The 18,702-nt window shown below is 43.3% G+C and overlaps 1 protein-coding gene across 1 annotated transcript in view; it reads right to left on the bottom strand.

Moving 5' to 3' along the window:
* Window positions 1-18,702, bottom strand: part of TDP1 (tyrosyl-DNA phosphodiesterase 1) — a 72,018-nt gene that overhangs the window by 16,262 nt on the left and 37,054 nt on the right. The window contains exons 11-13 of the mRNA XM_007526828.3: window positions 17,226-17,274; window positions 13,954-14,020; window positions 12,086-12,193 (exon numbers count right to left, since the gene is read on the bottom strand). Coding sequence (XP_007526890.1) covers window positions 12,086-12,193; window positions 13,954-14,020; window positions 17,226-17,274 — 224 coding nt within the window. The remainder of the gene's footprint in view (window positions 1-12,085; window positions 12,194-13,953; window positions 14,021-17,225; window positions 17,275-18,702) is intronic.

Here is an 18,702-nt window from a genome sequence, read left to right on the forward strand (position 1 = left end):
CAGGCTGTTATTCACATGGACACTAGTTCCTGGCTCTTTACAAAAGGATGATAGAGGGGGCTGGGTGGTAGTGTACTGGGTTAAGTGCACGTGGTGTGAAGCACAAGGACCAGCATAAGGATCCCAGTTCAGGCCCCTGGCTCCCCACTTGTAGGGGGGTTGCTTCATAAGTGGGGAAGCAGGTCTGCAGGTGTCTATCTTTCTCCCCCTCTCTTGATTTCTCTCTCCTGTCCAACAAACGACAAAAGCAATAACAACAACAACAACAACAAGGGCAATAAGGGCAACAAAAAAAGGGGGGGGGAATAGCCTCCAGGAGCAGTGGATTCGTAGTACAGGCACCAAGCCCCAGAAATAATTCTGAAGACAAAAAAAAAAAAAAAAAAAGATGACAGAAACAAATTCTCTTCAGAGGTATAGAGGCCCAGCCAAGCCACCATGGATTCTTGTAGGTTAAAACAGCCTCCAGGAGCAGTCTTAAGGAAGACATACTTATAATCCCAAATTTTGAAACATAATAGAAAATACTCCCAATCCATCATGAGCAACAAGAATTTCAGATAACAGAGCAACACGCTGGTAAGTCAGAAATAATCACATGTAGGGTAGAGGCATCTGACTCTGGTGAGAGCTCTAAACCAGGAAGCAACACTGTATCTGGAAAGATCCCAAACTGAAAAGGAATCACTAAAACTAAAATTCCACTTGACAGTTGAAAACAAGGTTAGCGGACCAGACAAGAGATCTGAATCTGCAGCATGCGACCCAGTGATGGCGTGAGGCTCAACATACAGTAATACATTATGTTCCACTCAGTCCAGAAGGTGGTGCACTATGAAATGCCAAAGTCAAACCAGGTACCACTACAGCCTGGGAGGGGGCACAGTGGATAAAGCACTTAGTTTTTAAGCATGAGGTTCAGAGTTTGATCCCTAGCATCACATGTGCCAGAATGATGCTCTGGTTCTACCTCCCTTTCTCTCACAGATTGAGAAATAAATCTAATAAAACAAAACAAAATGAAACAAGGGGGGTGGTAGGGGAGGAGAGGGATGTCTAAGGCTATGTCAGACCTCAGATGCATCCCAACTGAATCCTGCAGATGTTAAGTAGGCAAGAAACAGAGAATGAATTAAAGATGGACACACAAAAGGTTTAGAAGATATGAATCACTGTGATTATCTTGTTCATTATAGTTATCAAATTAAAAACTTTTGAAAACTGGAGAAAGACTTTCATGACTAGGCACCAACAGAACTAGCAGGTTTGTAAGAGTAGAAATATGAGCTGGCACACACTGAATTTTTAAAAAATTTAAATTACATTTTATTTTTTATCATGATTATCACTGGTGTCTGGACAATGACTCCACTGCTCCCAATGGTCATTTGACCCCTTCCCTTGGCTTCCCTTCTTACATTTTCTGGTAAAGACAGAAATAAAAAGGGAGAATCAGGTTCTGAAGTGGGTGGGGCCAACAGGTGCCTCCAATCAGCTGGTTACTCTAATTAGCTCCTGAATAACAGACATTATTCAGCAAAAATTAGAGAGCTAGGCTGATGAGGGAGACGATTTCAGTGTGTTTTTAGAGTGTACAGCAGAGGTCTTTCAGAAAAAATTAGCCAGTCAGGTTTCGAGGTGTGAAGCGTGCGGGGGGGCCCACAGGTGACATGAAGAAGAAAAAAGAGGGGGGCAGGGAGAGAGAGAGAGGCACCTGCAGCACTCATGATGCATCCTCCTGGAGGTAAGGGCCAGAGACTTGAACCCAGGCCCTCATTTACTCATGGCAGTGTAAGAATCTACCAGGTGTGCCACAGCCTGGCCCCTCACACACTCTGAAGTGCTGTAGCTCCAAGTTCCGGTGATTTACCGCCTCACAGTCATGTGGGGACTTCATCAGACAAAATATGTAAAGCCCCTTGACACAAATGATGTTTAATGAGCATTAACAGTTGTCAATTGTTAACAGTTGTGGGTGGGTGACTCTGGTTTCTCTCTTGTGTGACTCAACAAACAATAGAATTCTCCAGAAGGCAGGCTTATAGACCTTGTCCCAGAAACTTTAGTGGTAGATGGGTCTTAGAACTGTACTAGATTGTTTCATCCACTTCATAATCCTTTCTCATACTCCAAGACAGAAATCCAGTGCAGTCCATTTTATCTTGTAAAGATGTCCAGAGGATTCTGGGCCCTTTAATATAGACATGTGGTTTGCACTTTTTAGTATAGCTATGAGTGACAAATTCCAGGAATGTAATGGCACTGTTAAGATTAAACGTGGCGCAAAGTGCAAGGACCAGCGTAAGAATACTGGTTCAAGCCCCCAGCTCCTCACCTGCAGGGGAGTCGCTTCACAGGCGGTGAAGCAGGTCTGCAGGTGTCTGTCTTTCTCTCCCCCTCCGTCTTCCCCTCCTCTCTCCATTTCTCTCTGTCATATCCAACAACAACGACATCAATAATAATAACAACAACTATAACAATACAAAAAATTTAACTAGTTCTGCAAACAGTCAACAACCTTGTGAGATTAAACACCAGGTGGGGGTGTGGTGTGTCATATGTGTTTTGTTTGAGGGCTGGTCTCATGTTTTACAGATACAGTGTATTAAGAAATGTCAACAAGAATAGAAGGGAGAAAATGTGATCACAGTGTACTCTCCCACAGATAAGCAAGAGCCTCCCATGGCAGGAGATTGGCTCTGTGGTGTGGGCTTCTGCAAATTACAGTTTTAACAATTCACCAAATAGATTCTGGGAAGTTGGTTGTTCCCACACACAGGCTCATGATGACCTGGGAGCAGATTCTTCTCAATTTGTACCAAATTTTCTTTTTTTTTAAATACTTTTTATTTTATTTTTTTAATCTTTATTTTATTCCCTTTTGTTGCCCTTGTTGTTTTATTGTTGTTGTTGTTGTTACTGATGTCGTCGTTGTCGGACAGGACAGAGAGAAATGGAGAGAGGAGGGGAAGATAGAAAGGGGGAGAGAAAGATAGACACCTGCAGACCTGCTTCACTGCCTGTGAAGTGATCCCCCTGCAGGTGGGGAGCCGGGGGCTTGAACTGGGATCCTTACGGTCGGTCCTTGAGCTTTGCACCATGTGCATTTAACCCGCTGCACTATCGCCCGACTCCCTGTACCAAATTTTCAACAGTGGCATCTGCTCCATGAAAGCCCTCAGTTTATTGTATAGTCTTTAAAAGGATCTCACTTTCCTGATGTCACAAACGGAATTCCAGGAGCTTTCCAAGTTGCCATACAGTGTTCAGTGCACAGTCTGGTATGAAATGAACGCTCAGTAAATACTTGCTCAGCGAACAAGCTGGAGGACAGGGGAGAGTCAAGCGCCAGCCAGACCCAGCAGTGTCAGAGGGTATCATCCAGGGGGAAAGAGAGAGGCCTGACAAGTTGCTCCTTCCGGAAATGTGCGTGTGTGGGGCCTGAAGTCAGGTTTTGAGTTGGGGGTTACCCCAGATCTTTAGCCAGTGTGTGGTTTGCAAAGAGGAAGGGCCTCCGAGCTACAGGGACTATTGATAAAACAAAAGTTCCTTGTGGGCAGGGGCTCTGCTTTTCTTGTTTCATCCACAGCCAAAGGTTGTAAGGGTGCCTGGCACACAGGCAGGATGCCAGTTCTATATCTTACCGGCTCTTAGGTCACGTGGGACACACTACTATTTAAAGACTCTATGAGGGGCCAGGATGTGGCATTCCTGGTTGAGTGTACATCTTACCATGTGCAATGATGCCAGATCAAGCCCCCAGTCTCCTCCTACAGGGGGGCAAGCTTCATGATGGTGAAGTAGGGCTGCAGGTCTCTCTCTCTCTCTCTCTTTTTTTTTTTTTAAATATTTTATTTATTTTTGAGAAAGATAGCTGAGAGAGAAAGAACCAGACATCACTCTGGCACATGTGCTGCTGGGGATGGAACTCAGGACCTCATGCTTGAGAGTCCAGTGCTTTATCCCCTGCACCACCTCCCAGGCCACTGCCGGTCTCTCCTTTTCCCTCTCTATCTCTGGCGACACACACACATCTTCTGCCGATGATATCTTTTAAAAGTAAAAGGGGCCAAGCGGTAGCGCACTGGGTTAAGCACACATGGCATGAAGCACAAGGACCAGCATAAGGATCCCTGTTCCAGCCCCCGGCTCCCCACCTGCAGGGGGGTCACTTCACACACCTGCAGGTGTCTCTCTTTCTCTCCCCCTCTCTGTCTTCCCCTCCTCTCTCCATTTCTCTCTATCCTATCCAAAAGCAATAACAACAACAACAATAATGATAAACAACAAGGGCAACAAAAGGGAAAAAATAGCCTCCAGGAGCAGTGGATTTGTGGTGCAGGCACTGAGCCCCAGCAATAACCCTGGAGGCAAAAAGAAAAAAAAATGTCTCTATGGGGAGTCGGGCTGTAGCGCAGCGGGTGGCGCAAAGCACAAGGACCGGCATAAGGATCCCGGTTCGAACCCCGGCTCCCCACCTGCAGGGGAGTCGCTTCACAGGCGGTGAAGCAGGTCTGCAGGTGTCTATCTTTCTCTCCTCCTCTCTGTCTTCCCCTCCTCTCTCCATTTCTCTCTGTCCTATCCAACAACGATGACAACAACAATAACAACTACAACAATAAAACAACAAGGGCAACAAAAGGGAATAAATAAATAAAATAAAATATTAAAAAAAATAAAGAATATTTAAAAAAATTCCTTAAAAAATGTCTCTATGAATAGTTCTCCTACATTGGCTCTGAACTGGGAGGGTGAATTAAGACAGTATGAAATCACCTCAGCTGGCATCTACTAAGGACCATACACCTGTGGTGATGGTTTCTGTAAAGGATCTTTTTTATTATTATTATTATTATTATTCCCTTTTGTTGCCCTTGATGTAGTTATTGTTGTCATCGTTGTTGGATAGGACAGAGAGAAATGGATAGAGGAGGGGATGACAGAGAGAGGGAGAGGAAGAGAGACACCTACAGACCTGCTTCACCACCTGTAAAGCGACTCCCCTGCAGGTGGGGACCTGGGGACTCGAGCCAGGTAAAGGATCTTTTTTATAGACTGCATTTTGTGATGCGGGGGCCTCTTGCACATGAGTTTTTCATGGTTTCAGTTTCAGACAGGGAAGAGAGATAACACAGCACTAGAGACATTCCCCTCCCTGGTACGGTGGTACTTCTATGTACTGGGGTTCAAACCTGGGTCACACACAGGACAAAGCATATGCCCTGAGGGGTAAGCTATCTCCTGGCCCCCAGGAGATAGCTTACCCCAGAAAGAGCTTGGAGTAACTTTTCATCTCAGACTACAGGTATGCTCTGTGGGTACCAATGCCAATGCTTGAGGAGCCTGGAGGTCCTGGGGAGGGTTCTCCAGCTTCCCCTGCTCCTGTAAGGATGAAAAAGGGGCATGATCTGTCCCTATTCTCTGTGAAGCAGAATGCAAGAAAGCGGGGGTGGAGAGATGGCCTTGAATCATCTCTCAAGTACAAAGGAAGTCATTTGCAGACACAGTACCGATAATCATTATTTATAACAAAGTACATCAGGCATACCAACTCAGCCCATTATCTGAGAGTCCCAGCGCCCAGCAACCAAGCCTACCCATGACACCTACAAATATTTTTGTGTGTGATCCAATTTCTTCTTCACCAAAAAAGACTCAGACAAAGGAGGGAGAAAAGACTGTTTTGTTTCAGTATCAAAGGAACAGACATCAGAGAAGTATCACATAGCGATGATGTTGAAAAGCAGAGGAGGAGAGAATGTCTTTCATGTTTCTTCAAAATGATACAGTGGTGGGGGGAGAAGGACCAGGGTTGAGAAGGCACTGCGGATCTGTGCACAACAGTGGAGGAGGATTTAAGACACCTGTCATGGGGAGATAAGAAACTGCACTTCTGTGACAACTGCATTGTAAATTATTATCTCCCTAGTAAGATGATTAAAAAGAAAGGAGAAAAAAAAAAAAACTTGGTAGTTATGTAGTTGAACACTTGTCTAGTCCTTCCCCCCCACCAAAGTGGCAGCACCAACATTCCTGCTCATCTCTAAAGAGCCCACAATGCCTGTCAGTTGCTAGGCAACTGGAACAGCGGTTTTTCTTTCTTTCTTTTTTTTTTTTTTCTACCCACCTACAATGCACAGCTTTCATAATTGTTCTCACCGAGTTTGCCAATTACTCCTAGGTACTCTCTTAGCCAAGGCTGCTGCTTCTAACTCCTCTTGCCGACTCAGTGGTGTGGCAAAATTTAAACACTGTATCTGCCATCGTGTCCCCAATCATTTCCATAACAACAGGCTGTCCATCAAACACAGGATGCCTCTGTGGCAGGACTGAGGGCTATAAATATTTTTCTAGAAATGCGACTAGACAAAAGAAGAAATTGCCAGCCAATAGTACATTCTAAGAAGTTCAAGCTAAAAATGCTAGTTTTTTTTTTTTTTTTTTTAATATTGAATGAAAGAAATCCCGAGAAGGGTGAGAGATAGAGACAGACAGACACACCCCAGTATTGCTTAGCTCTGGCTGGCGATGGAACTGGGGATTGAACCCTGGCTATTGAAGCCTCGGGCACAAAAGTCTTTTTGCATCACATGCTGCCTCCCCAGCCCTAAGGTGCTAGTTTCTAGTGTCTGAACATATGCTTTTGGCATATGTACTTATAGCATAGTTAGATTAAGGGGAGTTATCATTCATTCATAATTTTCGGAGCCACTAGACACCAGGCATGACGTGTTGGTTGGGAAGGGACACAAACACGATACAAATAATTACTGACAGTCCAGGTGTGTAAGAAAAGGTGTAGGGGAATCAAACCTCATTTTCTCTTAGCACAGAACAAACACTTCTAATGTAGATAGTCCAATAGAAGGGAAGCTTCATTAAAAATGGTTTCAGCCCAGACTTTACAATTCGGTAACTGTGGCAACTCATCCTAAAATATAACCCAAGATCTATGACAGATGCTTCAGCCAGAGCCCTGGTAGCACCACATGAAAGAGAAAGGGGAAATGAAAACTTAATGATCTATTTGTATTTAATAGACTAAATAGCATAGAAGGTGAAACCGTATCTTCAGCATCTTCATAATATTCTAATAATAAGATTTCAATCCCTGACCTTCAGTAGTCAGGTTCCACAAATGTGATGTCACTCGGATGTGGTGCAGTGGATAAAGCACTGGACTCTTAAGCTGAAGTCCTGGGTTCGATCCCTAGCACTGCATGTGTGAAAGTGATGTTCTGGTTCTCTCTCTTTTTCATAAATAAATCTTAGAAACAAAAACCAGAGTGGCTATGACAAGAAGCCACTTACCAGACAGAGGAAGAGAAACACCTCAAGGATTCTATTCTGTGAAATGCACTTCTAAGGTGATGAATTCTTCCAAATTAGGAAATCTGATCTTTTGGAGGGGTTCTGCATATTTTTCATCATCATCTTTATCATCAAAAAGATTTATTATGAGAGAGAAAATAAAGGAGGGAGAGAGAGGTCAGAGCACTATGAAGCTACTTCCTTGGCCCGTGATCATAACTGTTTGTTTGTTTGTTTATTTACTTGCTTACGGAGAAGAGACCAGAGCACTGCTCTATTTAGTAGGCCAGGGAGGAAGCCCACAGCTTCATGTTTGCAAGGGATCAGCTTTACTTCTGAGACAACTCCCCAGTCTTCATCATCATTATCATTTTTCAAATTTTGATTGGGAGGATTAATAGCTTACGGATAACAGTGAATACAGTTGTTGGTACATGTGTCAGATCTCTCAGTTTTCTGCAAAACACTTTCACCCCCTGCCTAGGTCCTCCTCCACCACTGTACACCAGGACCCGAAACCTCCTACCCCCATGGTCATTAATCTTTATTCTTTTATTTTAATTTATTTCTGGGTTGAGACAGAAATTGAGATGAGCAATGGATACAGGTGCAGGCAGAGAGCCCTAGCAATAAATAACCCCAATGAAAAAAAAGGGGGGGGGGAGCTGGGTGGTAGCACAGTGGGTTAAGTGCACATGGCGCAAAGCACAAGGACCAGCGCAAGGATCCCAGTTCGAGCCTCCAGCTCCCCACCTGCGGGGGGGGGGGGTGTCCTCTTCACAAGCAGTGAAGCAGGTCTGCAGGTGTCTTTCTCTCCTCCTCTCTCGATTTCTCTCTGTCCTATCCAACAACAACTATAACAACAATAACAACCACAACAAGGGCCGACAACAAGGGCAACAAGAGGGGAAACATGGCCTCCAGGAGCAGTGGATTCATAGTGCTGGCATCGGACCCCAGTGATAACCCCGGAGACCAAAAACATAAATAAATAAATAAATAAATAAATAAAAATAAAGAGTAATTTTGTTTGTTTTTACCATGACTCGGCAAGATTTAGTATATGAAGGGCAGATTTTTAAATATCCTGCAATGCATGGGACAGCCCTGAACAAATAATTTTTTGGACCAAAATGCCAAAACTACACACCCTGCTGAGAAACATTATTTCAAATGTATGCTAAAGCCACATCTTCCCTTTCTTTCTTTCTTTCTTTCTTTCTTTCTTTCTTTCTTTCTTCCTTTTTAAGATTTTATTTATTTATTAATGAGAAAGAGGAGGAGAGAGAGAAAGAACCAGACATCACTCTGGTACAAGTGCTTCCAGGGATCAAACTCTGGACCTCATGCTTGAGAGTCCAATACTTTATCCACTGAGCCACTTCCTGGACCACAAGCCACATCTCTTCCAAGAAAGCCTTGTGGAAGAGCACCTCCCTGCCAGCTGAGCTGCTTTCCCAGGTGCTAGAGGTACATCCAGATTGTGATGACATGCCACTTTAAAGCTCAAGCTGGCCCCCCTCCCCCACCATACCCCAAAGACATAACACACTGGGAGTGCTATGGCCTTTACACAGATAAAGAGAGAAACAAGAGGATACAGTGTCCTAGCTGTTTAAAGTGTCCCTTCCCACCCCACACAGGAATTAGGCTTTTCCCTAGTTGTATTCTCATAAACAAGTACACACCGTCACTCAGCTATAAAAACTGCCTTTGTAAAAGGTTACTTTTATCTGAGCCTTCTTTTTTTAATTTAAATTTTTTAATATTTATTTATTTACTCCCTTTTGTTGCCCTTGTTGTTTTATTGTTATAGTTATTATTGTTGTTGTTGATGTCATCATTGTGGGATAGGAAAGAGAGAAATTGAGAGAGGAGGGGAAGACAGAGAGGGGGAGAGAAAGACAAGACACCCGCAGACCTGCTTCACCGCCTGTGAAGTGACTCCCCTGCAGGCGGGGAGCCGCGGGGGGACGGGGGGGGCCCTAACCGGGATCCTTAAAGCAGTCCTTGCGCTTTGCGCCACATGTGCTTAACCCATTGCGCTACTGCCTGACTCCCGTATCTAAGCCTTCTTAAATGCACTTGAAACAGGATCTTTAAGCACTCAGCAACTTTTGGGAAGCACCTCTCCACTGTCTTACTCCACGTTGGAGGGATGATACAGTCCCCAAGCAGATATTCAAGTCAGTTTTCCAACGAAACAGACAGAGATCCAGGCTCAGAGCTTGCATATCAGGATGCCATGCTTCCACAGTTGTGATTCAGTTTCTTAAAATAAAAAGAAACTCGTACCCTGTGTATCTGATTGTTTCTCTGTGTGTCTGGTCAGTTTTAACAATATTTCTCTGGAGAACCCTGATCTTTACAGAAGTGTAAGAGGGAATGTCCTGGGGGCTGGGCAGTAGCACACTCAGGGAAGTGAACACATTACCATGACCAAGGACCCGGGTTCAAGCTCCTAGTCCCCATCTGTAGGGTGGAAGCAGTATGAGCAGTGAAGCAGAGCTGCAGGTGTCTCTCTCTCTCCCTTACCTCTCCATTTCTCTCTGTCTGCACCAAGATTCCATCTCTAGCAAACTTCAAAAGATCCACAAGGAGGAGAAACGGACAAAACACAGCTATCTGGGAGAACAAATGTACCCCCTGAGGCAGGAGGCAATAAAAAGCCATTCTGTGGGGCTCTAAGCTGAGCTGTCTAGCTTTGGTCACGTTAATTTCTCTGGGCACTACTTGTCCCAGCAGGAAAAAAAATGATACTAGACACATTCTATTTCTATGGAGTGGCTGATAAGCTTCTCTATGCTGCTTTTACTACCTACTGAAAAAATTCAAATAGTTAAAGGTTCAGAGGATTGTTCACCAAAGTATAGTCTTAAGATATAAACTGACATTGTTGCAAAGTGGCATTTCGGTAAGATTCTTGACTAGCGTAAAAGTAATAGAATGATTAGAGTCTTGCCACCCAAACTCTTAGAGATCGGACATACTAGATTGAAGGGAATGTCACTGCACTTCAGGTACATAACACACAAAAATAAAGAGGCTTACTATAAAGTGGCTCTTGGTCTACCACAGATAAAAGCTTCAGAAATGCAAGCAGGTAGATTATTTTTTTCTAGTCCTATCAGCTCTTATCAGAATTTATAGAAAGCGAAGGTCACACAGGATCAAGACATGTCAAACAACGGCAGCAATAGCCAGGGCTTTCTAACCCTGACTCGGCAACTTGGTGTGAATAAACAGATGAGCTGAAATAGAAATGGTTCTCTGAGTATTCAGATCCCTTTACAGATTGATCAACAATTGGAAATGGACTCAAGGCTAGTTTTGTCGAAGGCCGAGCATCTTTATAACCTAATCATTCAGGAGCTTAATGAGGAGTATCTGAAATAATTTGGCTTTTTCAAGTGTGTGTTCATTTGAAATAAAATTAGGGAAAGGGATCAATGCCAAAGTCACACTCACTAAGACAACTGGGCTTTGAACTTGCCCAAAGTATGGTCACATGCCTTCTAATGTCTTTGCTCTGCCAGGCACCACTCACCTGTCTCAGGCAGTAAGTAACTCCTCTACCCAAGAAACAGAGAATTCAGGCCTTGGCAGCTGGGAAACCTACCTCTTCAGAAGCAAAAGTTTCTCTTTTGAAAGACTGCACAGGAAAACACACTGATTCCCTGGCCATCATCCCTCCCCAGTCCTGAAGATGGAACCTGAACAAGTGTACTGAAAAGTAGGCTGTGCTCAGTTCTGGCTTCCCATCAGTTCTTACAAGAACTCTGAATTGCAGCCACAGTGTTGTCCATGTTATGGGCAAGAAAACAGACTTAGATTAAATAAACTTCCCACGGTCACCAAGTGAACTAGCCAGTGATGGCAGAACATCTGGAATACTTATCTTGAGGACTCAAAAATTTGTTTTCCCATTATGCTATGGGGTCTCAAAACCCTCCAGGAAAAGAAGTCCTCTTTTGCACCTGACCTATACCCCTGGCACTGCAGGTCACTCTTTCTTACCCTCAGCCAAGGTGAAGAGTTTAGTGACTGATTTCCACAGCCCAGGAAAGGGATTTGTGTTTGTCTCCAAGTGGCACTTTGGTTTTAAAGTTTACTCAGGAGGGCTTTTAACTATTTCTTTCAAAGTTTATTCACTACTAATAAGTTATTCTACTATACCTGAATTCATTGCTATTGATGTCAATGGTGTTCTTAACTCATGAAGAAATGCCAAATGGTATTTACCCAGACTAGAAATCAGCAACTCATTCTGATTTCAGCAGTAGTTTTCAAAGGGCATATCAATTTACCTTGCTCTAAAAATAAGGTTTTTTTTTTTTAATAGAAGGATGATGAAATCATTCTAAAATTAAGATTATGGTGATGTTTGCACGATCTGTGAATGCACTAAATTAAACCACAAACTTTAAACTGGGGAGTTAGTATGTTAGTTCTTTCTTAACAAAGTCTTTTTAAAAGGACACAATGGAAATTTGATTGCTCAACTTTCAATTAATTATTGAAAGTAATGAAAGAACAAATATTAATTTTACTACATTATTTTCCTTCTGTATTTACCTCAAAATGTCAATTGGCCTAATCCTCATCATTGAAGCAGAAAATCCCAGATGTTTGTGTTAGTAATATCAGGCAGTGATTTAAGTCCTGGGCCTCCTTTAAATGGATCCACACGCCACACACAGAGCAAGTTATCGACAGTTCACGATAGCACTTTTTGGAAAGGCAGTGTGAGTTTTACATGGGACTACTGACTTACCTTGTGACAAGGAACCAAGCCATCTGACTGAAGTCTGGAGAGAGTCTCATATACGTCTTAATATGCGGCATGGCATGACTGCGGCCAGAAGTCTCTGCTGACCACTTGCTAGTCACAGGAGACAGAAATCAAGAAGAAAAACCACAAATGAAGGGCTGGGCTGATTGCATAATGGCTGTGCAAAAAAGACTTTTATGCCGGAGGCACCAAAAGTCCCAGGTTCAATCCCCTGCACCAGCATAAGCCAGAACTGAGCAGTAGAAAAGACTAAATCAGTCATAATCCTAGTACTAGAAAACTGCTTGAAAACCAAGCCTCTGTCATCTGGGCAGTGAGCACACAGCACTCAGCGCCATGTGCGGCCGAGCCTCAGGTAACAGAATCATGTGTGTACACTTTATAAATAACATGTGTGTGGAGGATTACCACCAACCACAAAAAAAAAAAAAAAAGCACCGTGAAATTCTTCGGAATAGAACCTTCTTATATCTTTTTGTCAAGAACACATAAACACACACATCTCTGGTGTGCTGTTTCTCTGGCCTGTTACCTTCTTAAAAGCCACAATCATCCTCTCATAGTGCATTACTTAGCCTGGGCTCAGAAAAACTTAGTGAACAAAATACAAAGTGGGAAAAATGCAAACCGTATGAGCATCCAAACTCAATGCTGAAAAGCAGGGGGGCAGTTCAGAAGGACATCAGTCTAACACTGACACATCTGCCCAACAAACAGAACACCTATTAAGCCAGGCATGAAACAGATTGGCCGAGATCACAGGGGATGTGCCACTTGTCTAACTAGGGAAGGATTCAGGCCACTTACTTCACTTATGCACTCAGTTACTTTGTTAATGTGGCTTATTATTATTATTATTATCAACCAGAGCATTGCTCAGCTCTGGCTTATGTTAGTACTAGGGACTGAACCTAGGGCCTCAAAGCCTCAGGTAAGAAAGTCATTTTGGGGGCCAGGCGGTGGCACACCTGGTTAAGTGCACACATTACAGTGTGCAAAGATCCAGGTTCAAGCCCCTGGTCCTCACCTGCACGAAGAAAGCTTCATAAGTGGTGAAGCAGTGTTACAGGTGTCTCTCTGTCTCTCTCCCTCTCTATCTCCCCCTCCCTTCTCAATTTCTCTCTGTCTCTATCCAATAATAAATAAATAAATAAATAAATAAATAAGAGAAAGAAAGTCATTTTGCATAGCCATTATATGCTATCTCTCAGGCCCCCAAAGGACAATCTTATATAACAAATGAAAGTCACTTTTAGGGACTTGTGATGGATTAACTGTCTCCTAAAAGGTAAGTGAAGAAAACTGCAATCTTTAATTTGCTTGTTTTGTCTTAATGCCCCTTTTTCTTTGCTCATTTTTATAAAAGCAGCAGAGTCATTCCGGCACTTAAATTAACCATAATGCTCTCTTCCAAGCCTGACTTACTGAACTCTTACAACAAACCTAAGATCCTATGTCCTGGAGAAGCAGTGGTATGGGTTCTGCCCTGAACAAGCCTTCAACTACAAGACAGGGTATGAACATATTAACAATTTTTCTGACATAGGAAATAAGAACTGAAATACTGCTTATGTAATTTTTAAGCCCCCCAACATGCTCTCTTTAGTGGTCTTTCTCTTTGCAAACCAATATATAAAAAGAAATCTCGCAAAGATACATTTTACTCTTTGGCAATAAAATCTATTCCAGAAAATGTCAAAACCTTGTTTTCTATTAGATCTATTATTGACACATGTAGATGGAAAAGTACTGTGATATTATGTAAGGTGGCTTTTATAAAAATCAGACTGACATAAATAACACTCTTATTTCAAAAGGAGCCACAGCAGCATTTTAAACCAATTACTTACTGAAAATAGGAATGGAGCCAATTCTGTTTTTCAGCTGTCTGGATGCTATATGGAAGAGAACCCCCAGCTTTTAAAAGAAAGAGGAAAATAAAATAAATAAAATTTATGGAATTTAGCTGGGAAGCCAGGCCTTGAACCCGGATTCTAACGCCTGTGCTTGCACTTTGCGCCATGTGTGCTTAACCCGCTTTGCAACCACCGACCCCCACACTGCCACCTTCTTTTTCGAGAGGCCCGAGAGGGCGTTCCAGGCCTGAATGCATCCAGCCCTGAGGTGCGAAACAGCCTGGGACATTCTGGAAAGTTCTACCCCTCCCCCCCCATCCCACCAGTGGCTTCTGGGGCTCAGTTCTTGGGCCAAAGCCTGCAGTCACTGGTGACTCCGGTTTCTTCTCATGTCCCCATAGTCCCCTGGGTCTATCCTCTAGCCGTTCCCAGCGCCCTGCCACTTCACTCTACCTGTGTTTGTAACTAACTACTCACTCACTGCCTGGATGGGTGGATGGGCCATAAATAAATAAATAAATAAATAAATAAATAAATAAATAAAATTTATGGAATTGGAGGATCCTTCATTAAGGAGAAAAATCTATAACAAGTAGTGAGAGGGCAGGGAAATATAAAGTCACTGTTATGTTACAGCATCGAAATTTATTATCTATACTCAGGCCTATCTGTCAATAGGGTTTCCTTTCTTTTGGGGTGAATATGAGAGAGGAAATATTAACTACCTGAAATTAAAAAGGTATAGGGGCTAGGTGGTGACGTGCCCGGTTGAGTGCACACATCACATTGCACAAAGACTTGAGTTTAAGTCTTCAGTCCCCACCTGTTAGGGGGATGCTTCACGAGCAGTAAAGCAGCACTTACAGGCGTCTCAATTTCCCTCCCCCCCCCCACTTTATTTTTGCCTCCAGGGTTATTGCTGGGGCTCGATGCCAGCACCATGAATCCACTGCTCCTGGAGGCTATTTTTTCCCCCTTTTGTTGCCCTTGTTGTTTTATCATTGTTGTGGGTATTATTATTGTTGTTATAGTTATTGGATAGGACAGAGAGAAATGGAGAGAGGAGGGGAAGACAGAGAGAGAGAAAGATAAGACACCTGCAGACCTGCTTCACCACTTGTGAAGTGACCCCACTGCAGGTGGGGAGCCGGGGGCTTGAACTGGGATCCTTATACTGGTCCTTGCTCTTCGTGTCATGTGTGCTTGACCCGCTGCGCTAACGCCTAACCCCCTTCCCTCCCCTTTTTATCCATTTCTTCTCTCAATTTCTCTATATTCTGTCAAATTAAATAAATTTAAAAAATTAATAAAAGATCCAAGGAATCGCTTGGAGTGGTGATATAATATCTATAACAGCATAGGCTTGATGTGTATAACATACCATAGAGAATCCTAGTCTTAGCTAGACTTTGCAAGATGAGGCCTAGCAGGGCTCTGTTTTTACCTTAGGGAGACAGACTAAGAGGAGAACTTGGTTCTCTGCCTCCTTCACTTTTTACACTCTACTACTTCCAAACAGACTTTGTATTAGCTAATTGAATACTTATAAAAGGAACAGAATGATCATTAGAACCAATTAAATTAACATGCTCGGTAATCATTTAAGCTTTACAAGAAGGAGTGCTAAAAGCCATCTTCCTACAAGGAAAATAAATTCAGTTACAAGTAGAAACACAATTAGAAGACGATTTCTGTTCATCGTTCAAAGGAGGGACTTCCTAGACACAGGCTGGAACTTACTTCTCCACAATCCATACTCAAAAAAGGTGCTACTAGGGCTGGGTGGGGGTGCACCCATTCAGAGTGCACAAGTTACAATGCTCCAGGACCCCAGCGGTTCATGCTTCTTGTCCACACCTGCAGGGGAGGCATCACTAGTGGGGAAGCAATGCTGGGAGGTCTCTCTTTCCTTCTCTATCTCCCAGTCCTCTCTTGGTTTCTCTTTGTCCAGCAAACAAACAAATAAAGGAGGGCTTTATCAAAGGTACATTGTATCTCCAACTGTAAATAACTTAAAACATAGTCAGGGTTTCAAGACCAGCTGTAAAATGGCTTTATTGAAAATACCATGTTCTTCCACATGAAGGAAAAATTGCTTTGAATGGATTGAAGCTATTAGAAGTAGAGAAAAAAGATACACAGAGAAAAGAGAAAAAGAATAAAACCCCAGCAATCACTATGTCCTTGAAGCCAGTGAAATAGCTTTTGCTTTGCCATTAAATGGCAACAAATGGACTAATACACTCCAAATCCTACTGACATTTTTCTGGCAGGGTCACTTCTACTTTGACAAGTAGTAAATGAACTGAATTAGCCTAATGTGGAGCATTATGCTTCCAGTAGGGAGCACATGTCAACGAGACTGCCCTTTTTCCAGAGGCACAACTATCTGGGTTCTTGGCGCCTGTCTCCTGAATGCACTGTCTGGAGGGACCTGGATTCTACAGAAAAGCCCAGTGCACAACACTGACATAAGGAAACTGGATGAGAAATTGGAAAATGTCTATCAAATAATCTCAGACATTTACAGATATAGCTTTTGACAGAGCTGATATATCAACTAGGTCACACCAAAGGCCTTAAATATAACTGCATCGGCTTTCACATTTGGAAGAAACAAATCTATTTTAGACACAGGCAATGAGGATGTGGAGAGAGAGCACGTGATCTGGAAAAGGTATGTAAGAAGTGCTCTGAAAAAGCATGGAGCAAGTGTTTAAGTTGGCTTTGTCTGCTCATCTTCTTTATATAATAAACAGCCTTCCCAGTAATGGGGTAGTAATTACCACTCAGGGGCTTATTGTGAGGATTAAATCATTTTCCCCGAGCAGTCTCATTGCATGGTCTTAGCTATGGAAAATATCAGTGCTCAATCTTACCTATATTCATGATCCTTAAGTAGTTAACAGTAAGTCCTACCCAAATTGCTAACTAACACTTTTCTCACCTCAAGGAGGAGAACATGTTTACCACTTGTATTTAAAAGTTGGCTAGGAAGGGCAAGGTGCTGGTCCACATGGCTAAACACTCACATGACAGTGTGCAAGGACACACGTTCAAGCCCCCGGTCCCCACCTGCAGGAGGAAAGCTTCAGGAGTGGTGAAGCAGGGCTGCAGGTGTCTCTCTCCTTCTCTCTCTACCCCCCACCCCCAAATTTCTGTCTCTATTCAACAATAAATGTGAAAATTTAAAAAAAAAGTTCGCGAGGACACTTAGGAAACATACACCAAAAAACCATAATTGGGTCAGTCCCTCCAACGCTTACCTGGATAGCCTTCTAAGCTGGTCCGCACGTTCTCAACGGAAGGATAGATCTGAAAAAAGAACATGCCGAGTTGAGCAAACTTTTATTATTACTCATTAAAAGGACTGACATTAGTTTTTTAATAAAAATATTTATTTATATACTTAGAGAGACAGAGAGAGAGAGAGAAGGAGAGAGAGCTAGGAGAACAAGAGGCCACAATATAGATAAGCTCTGGCAGAGGTGGTGCAGGGGATTGAACTTGTAGCCTTCGGGGCTGTAGGCTTTCCAGTTCTCTGCTCTAACAGATGGAACTATTGTCCATGAAATTCATTTTTAAAACGAAAATCTCAAGATGGAATACTTAGTTAAAAAAACCTTGGATGCTCAACAATTTGTTTGGCTTCGTATGTTAACTCTCTTTTCAGTCACCAGGTTCCAGATGTCATCAGGATGCCGGCCAGGCTTCCCTAGACTGAAGACCCCACCAATGTGTCCTGGAGCTCCGCTTCCCCAGAGACCCACCCTACTGGGGAAAGAGAGAGGCAGACTGGGAGTATGGACCGACCAGTCAACGCCCATATTCAGCGGGGAAGCAATTACAGAAGCCAGACCTTCCACCTTCTACAACCCACAATGACCCTGGGTCCATGCTCCCAGAGGGATAGAGAGTGGGAAAGCTATCAGGGGAGGGGGTGGGATATGGAGATTGGGTGGTGGGAATAGTGTGGAGTTGTACCCCTCCTACCTCATGGTTTTGTTAATTTATCCTTTCTTAAATAAAAAATAAATAAATAAATAAATAAAACCTTGGAGGGAGCAGTGGGCTAAGTGCACGTGGCGCAAAGAGCAAGGACCGGCGTAAGGATCCCGGTTCGAGCCTCTGCCTCCCCACCTGCAGGGGAGTCACTTCACAGGTGGTGAAGCAGGTCTGCAGGTGTCTGTCTTTCTCTCCCCACTCTATCTTCCCCATCTCTCTCCATTTCTCTCTGTTCTAACAACGACGACCTCAATAACAACAATAATAACTACAACAATAAAAGAAGGGCAACAAAAGGGAAAGTAAATAAATATAAAAAAAAGAACTTGGAAAGTGTGCAAAATCTTTTTTTAAAAAAATTATTTATTTACTCCCTTTTGTTGCCCTTATTGTTTTATTGTTGTAGTTCTTGTTGTTGTTGTTACTGATGTCATCATTATTGGATAGGACAGAGAAATAGAAGGAGGAGGGGAAGACAGAGAGGGGGAAAGACACCTGCAGACCTGCTTCACCACCTGTGAAGCGACTCCCTTGCAGGTGGGGAGCCGGAGGCTCGAACTGGGATCCTTACGCTGGTCCTTGTGCTTTGCGCCATGTGTGTTTAACCTCCTGTGCCACCACCAGACTCCCCAGACTTCACAGGCGGTGAAGCAGGTCTGCAGGTGTCTATCTTTCTCTCCCCACTCTATATTCCCCTCCTCTCTCCATTTCTCTCTGTTCTATCTAACAACGATGACA

This window comes from Erinaceus europaeus, chromosome 22 (genome assembly GCF_950295315.1).
Source record: "Erinaceus europaeus chromosome 22, mEriEur2.1, whole genome shotgun sequence".
In the NCBI taxonomy this organism is placed as follows: domain Eukaryota; kingdom Metazoa; phylum Chordata; class Mammalia; order Eulipotyphla; family Erinaceidae; genus Erinaceus; species Erinaceus europaeus.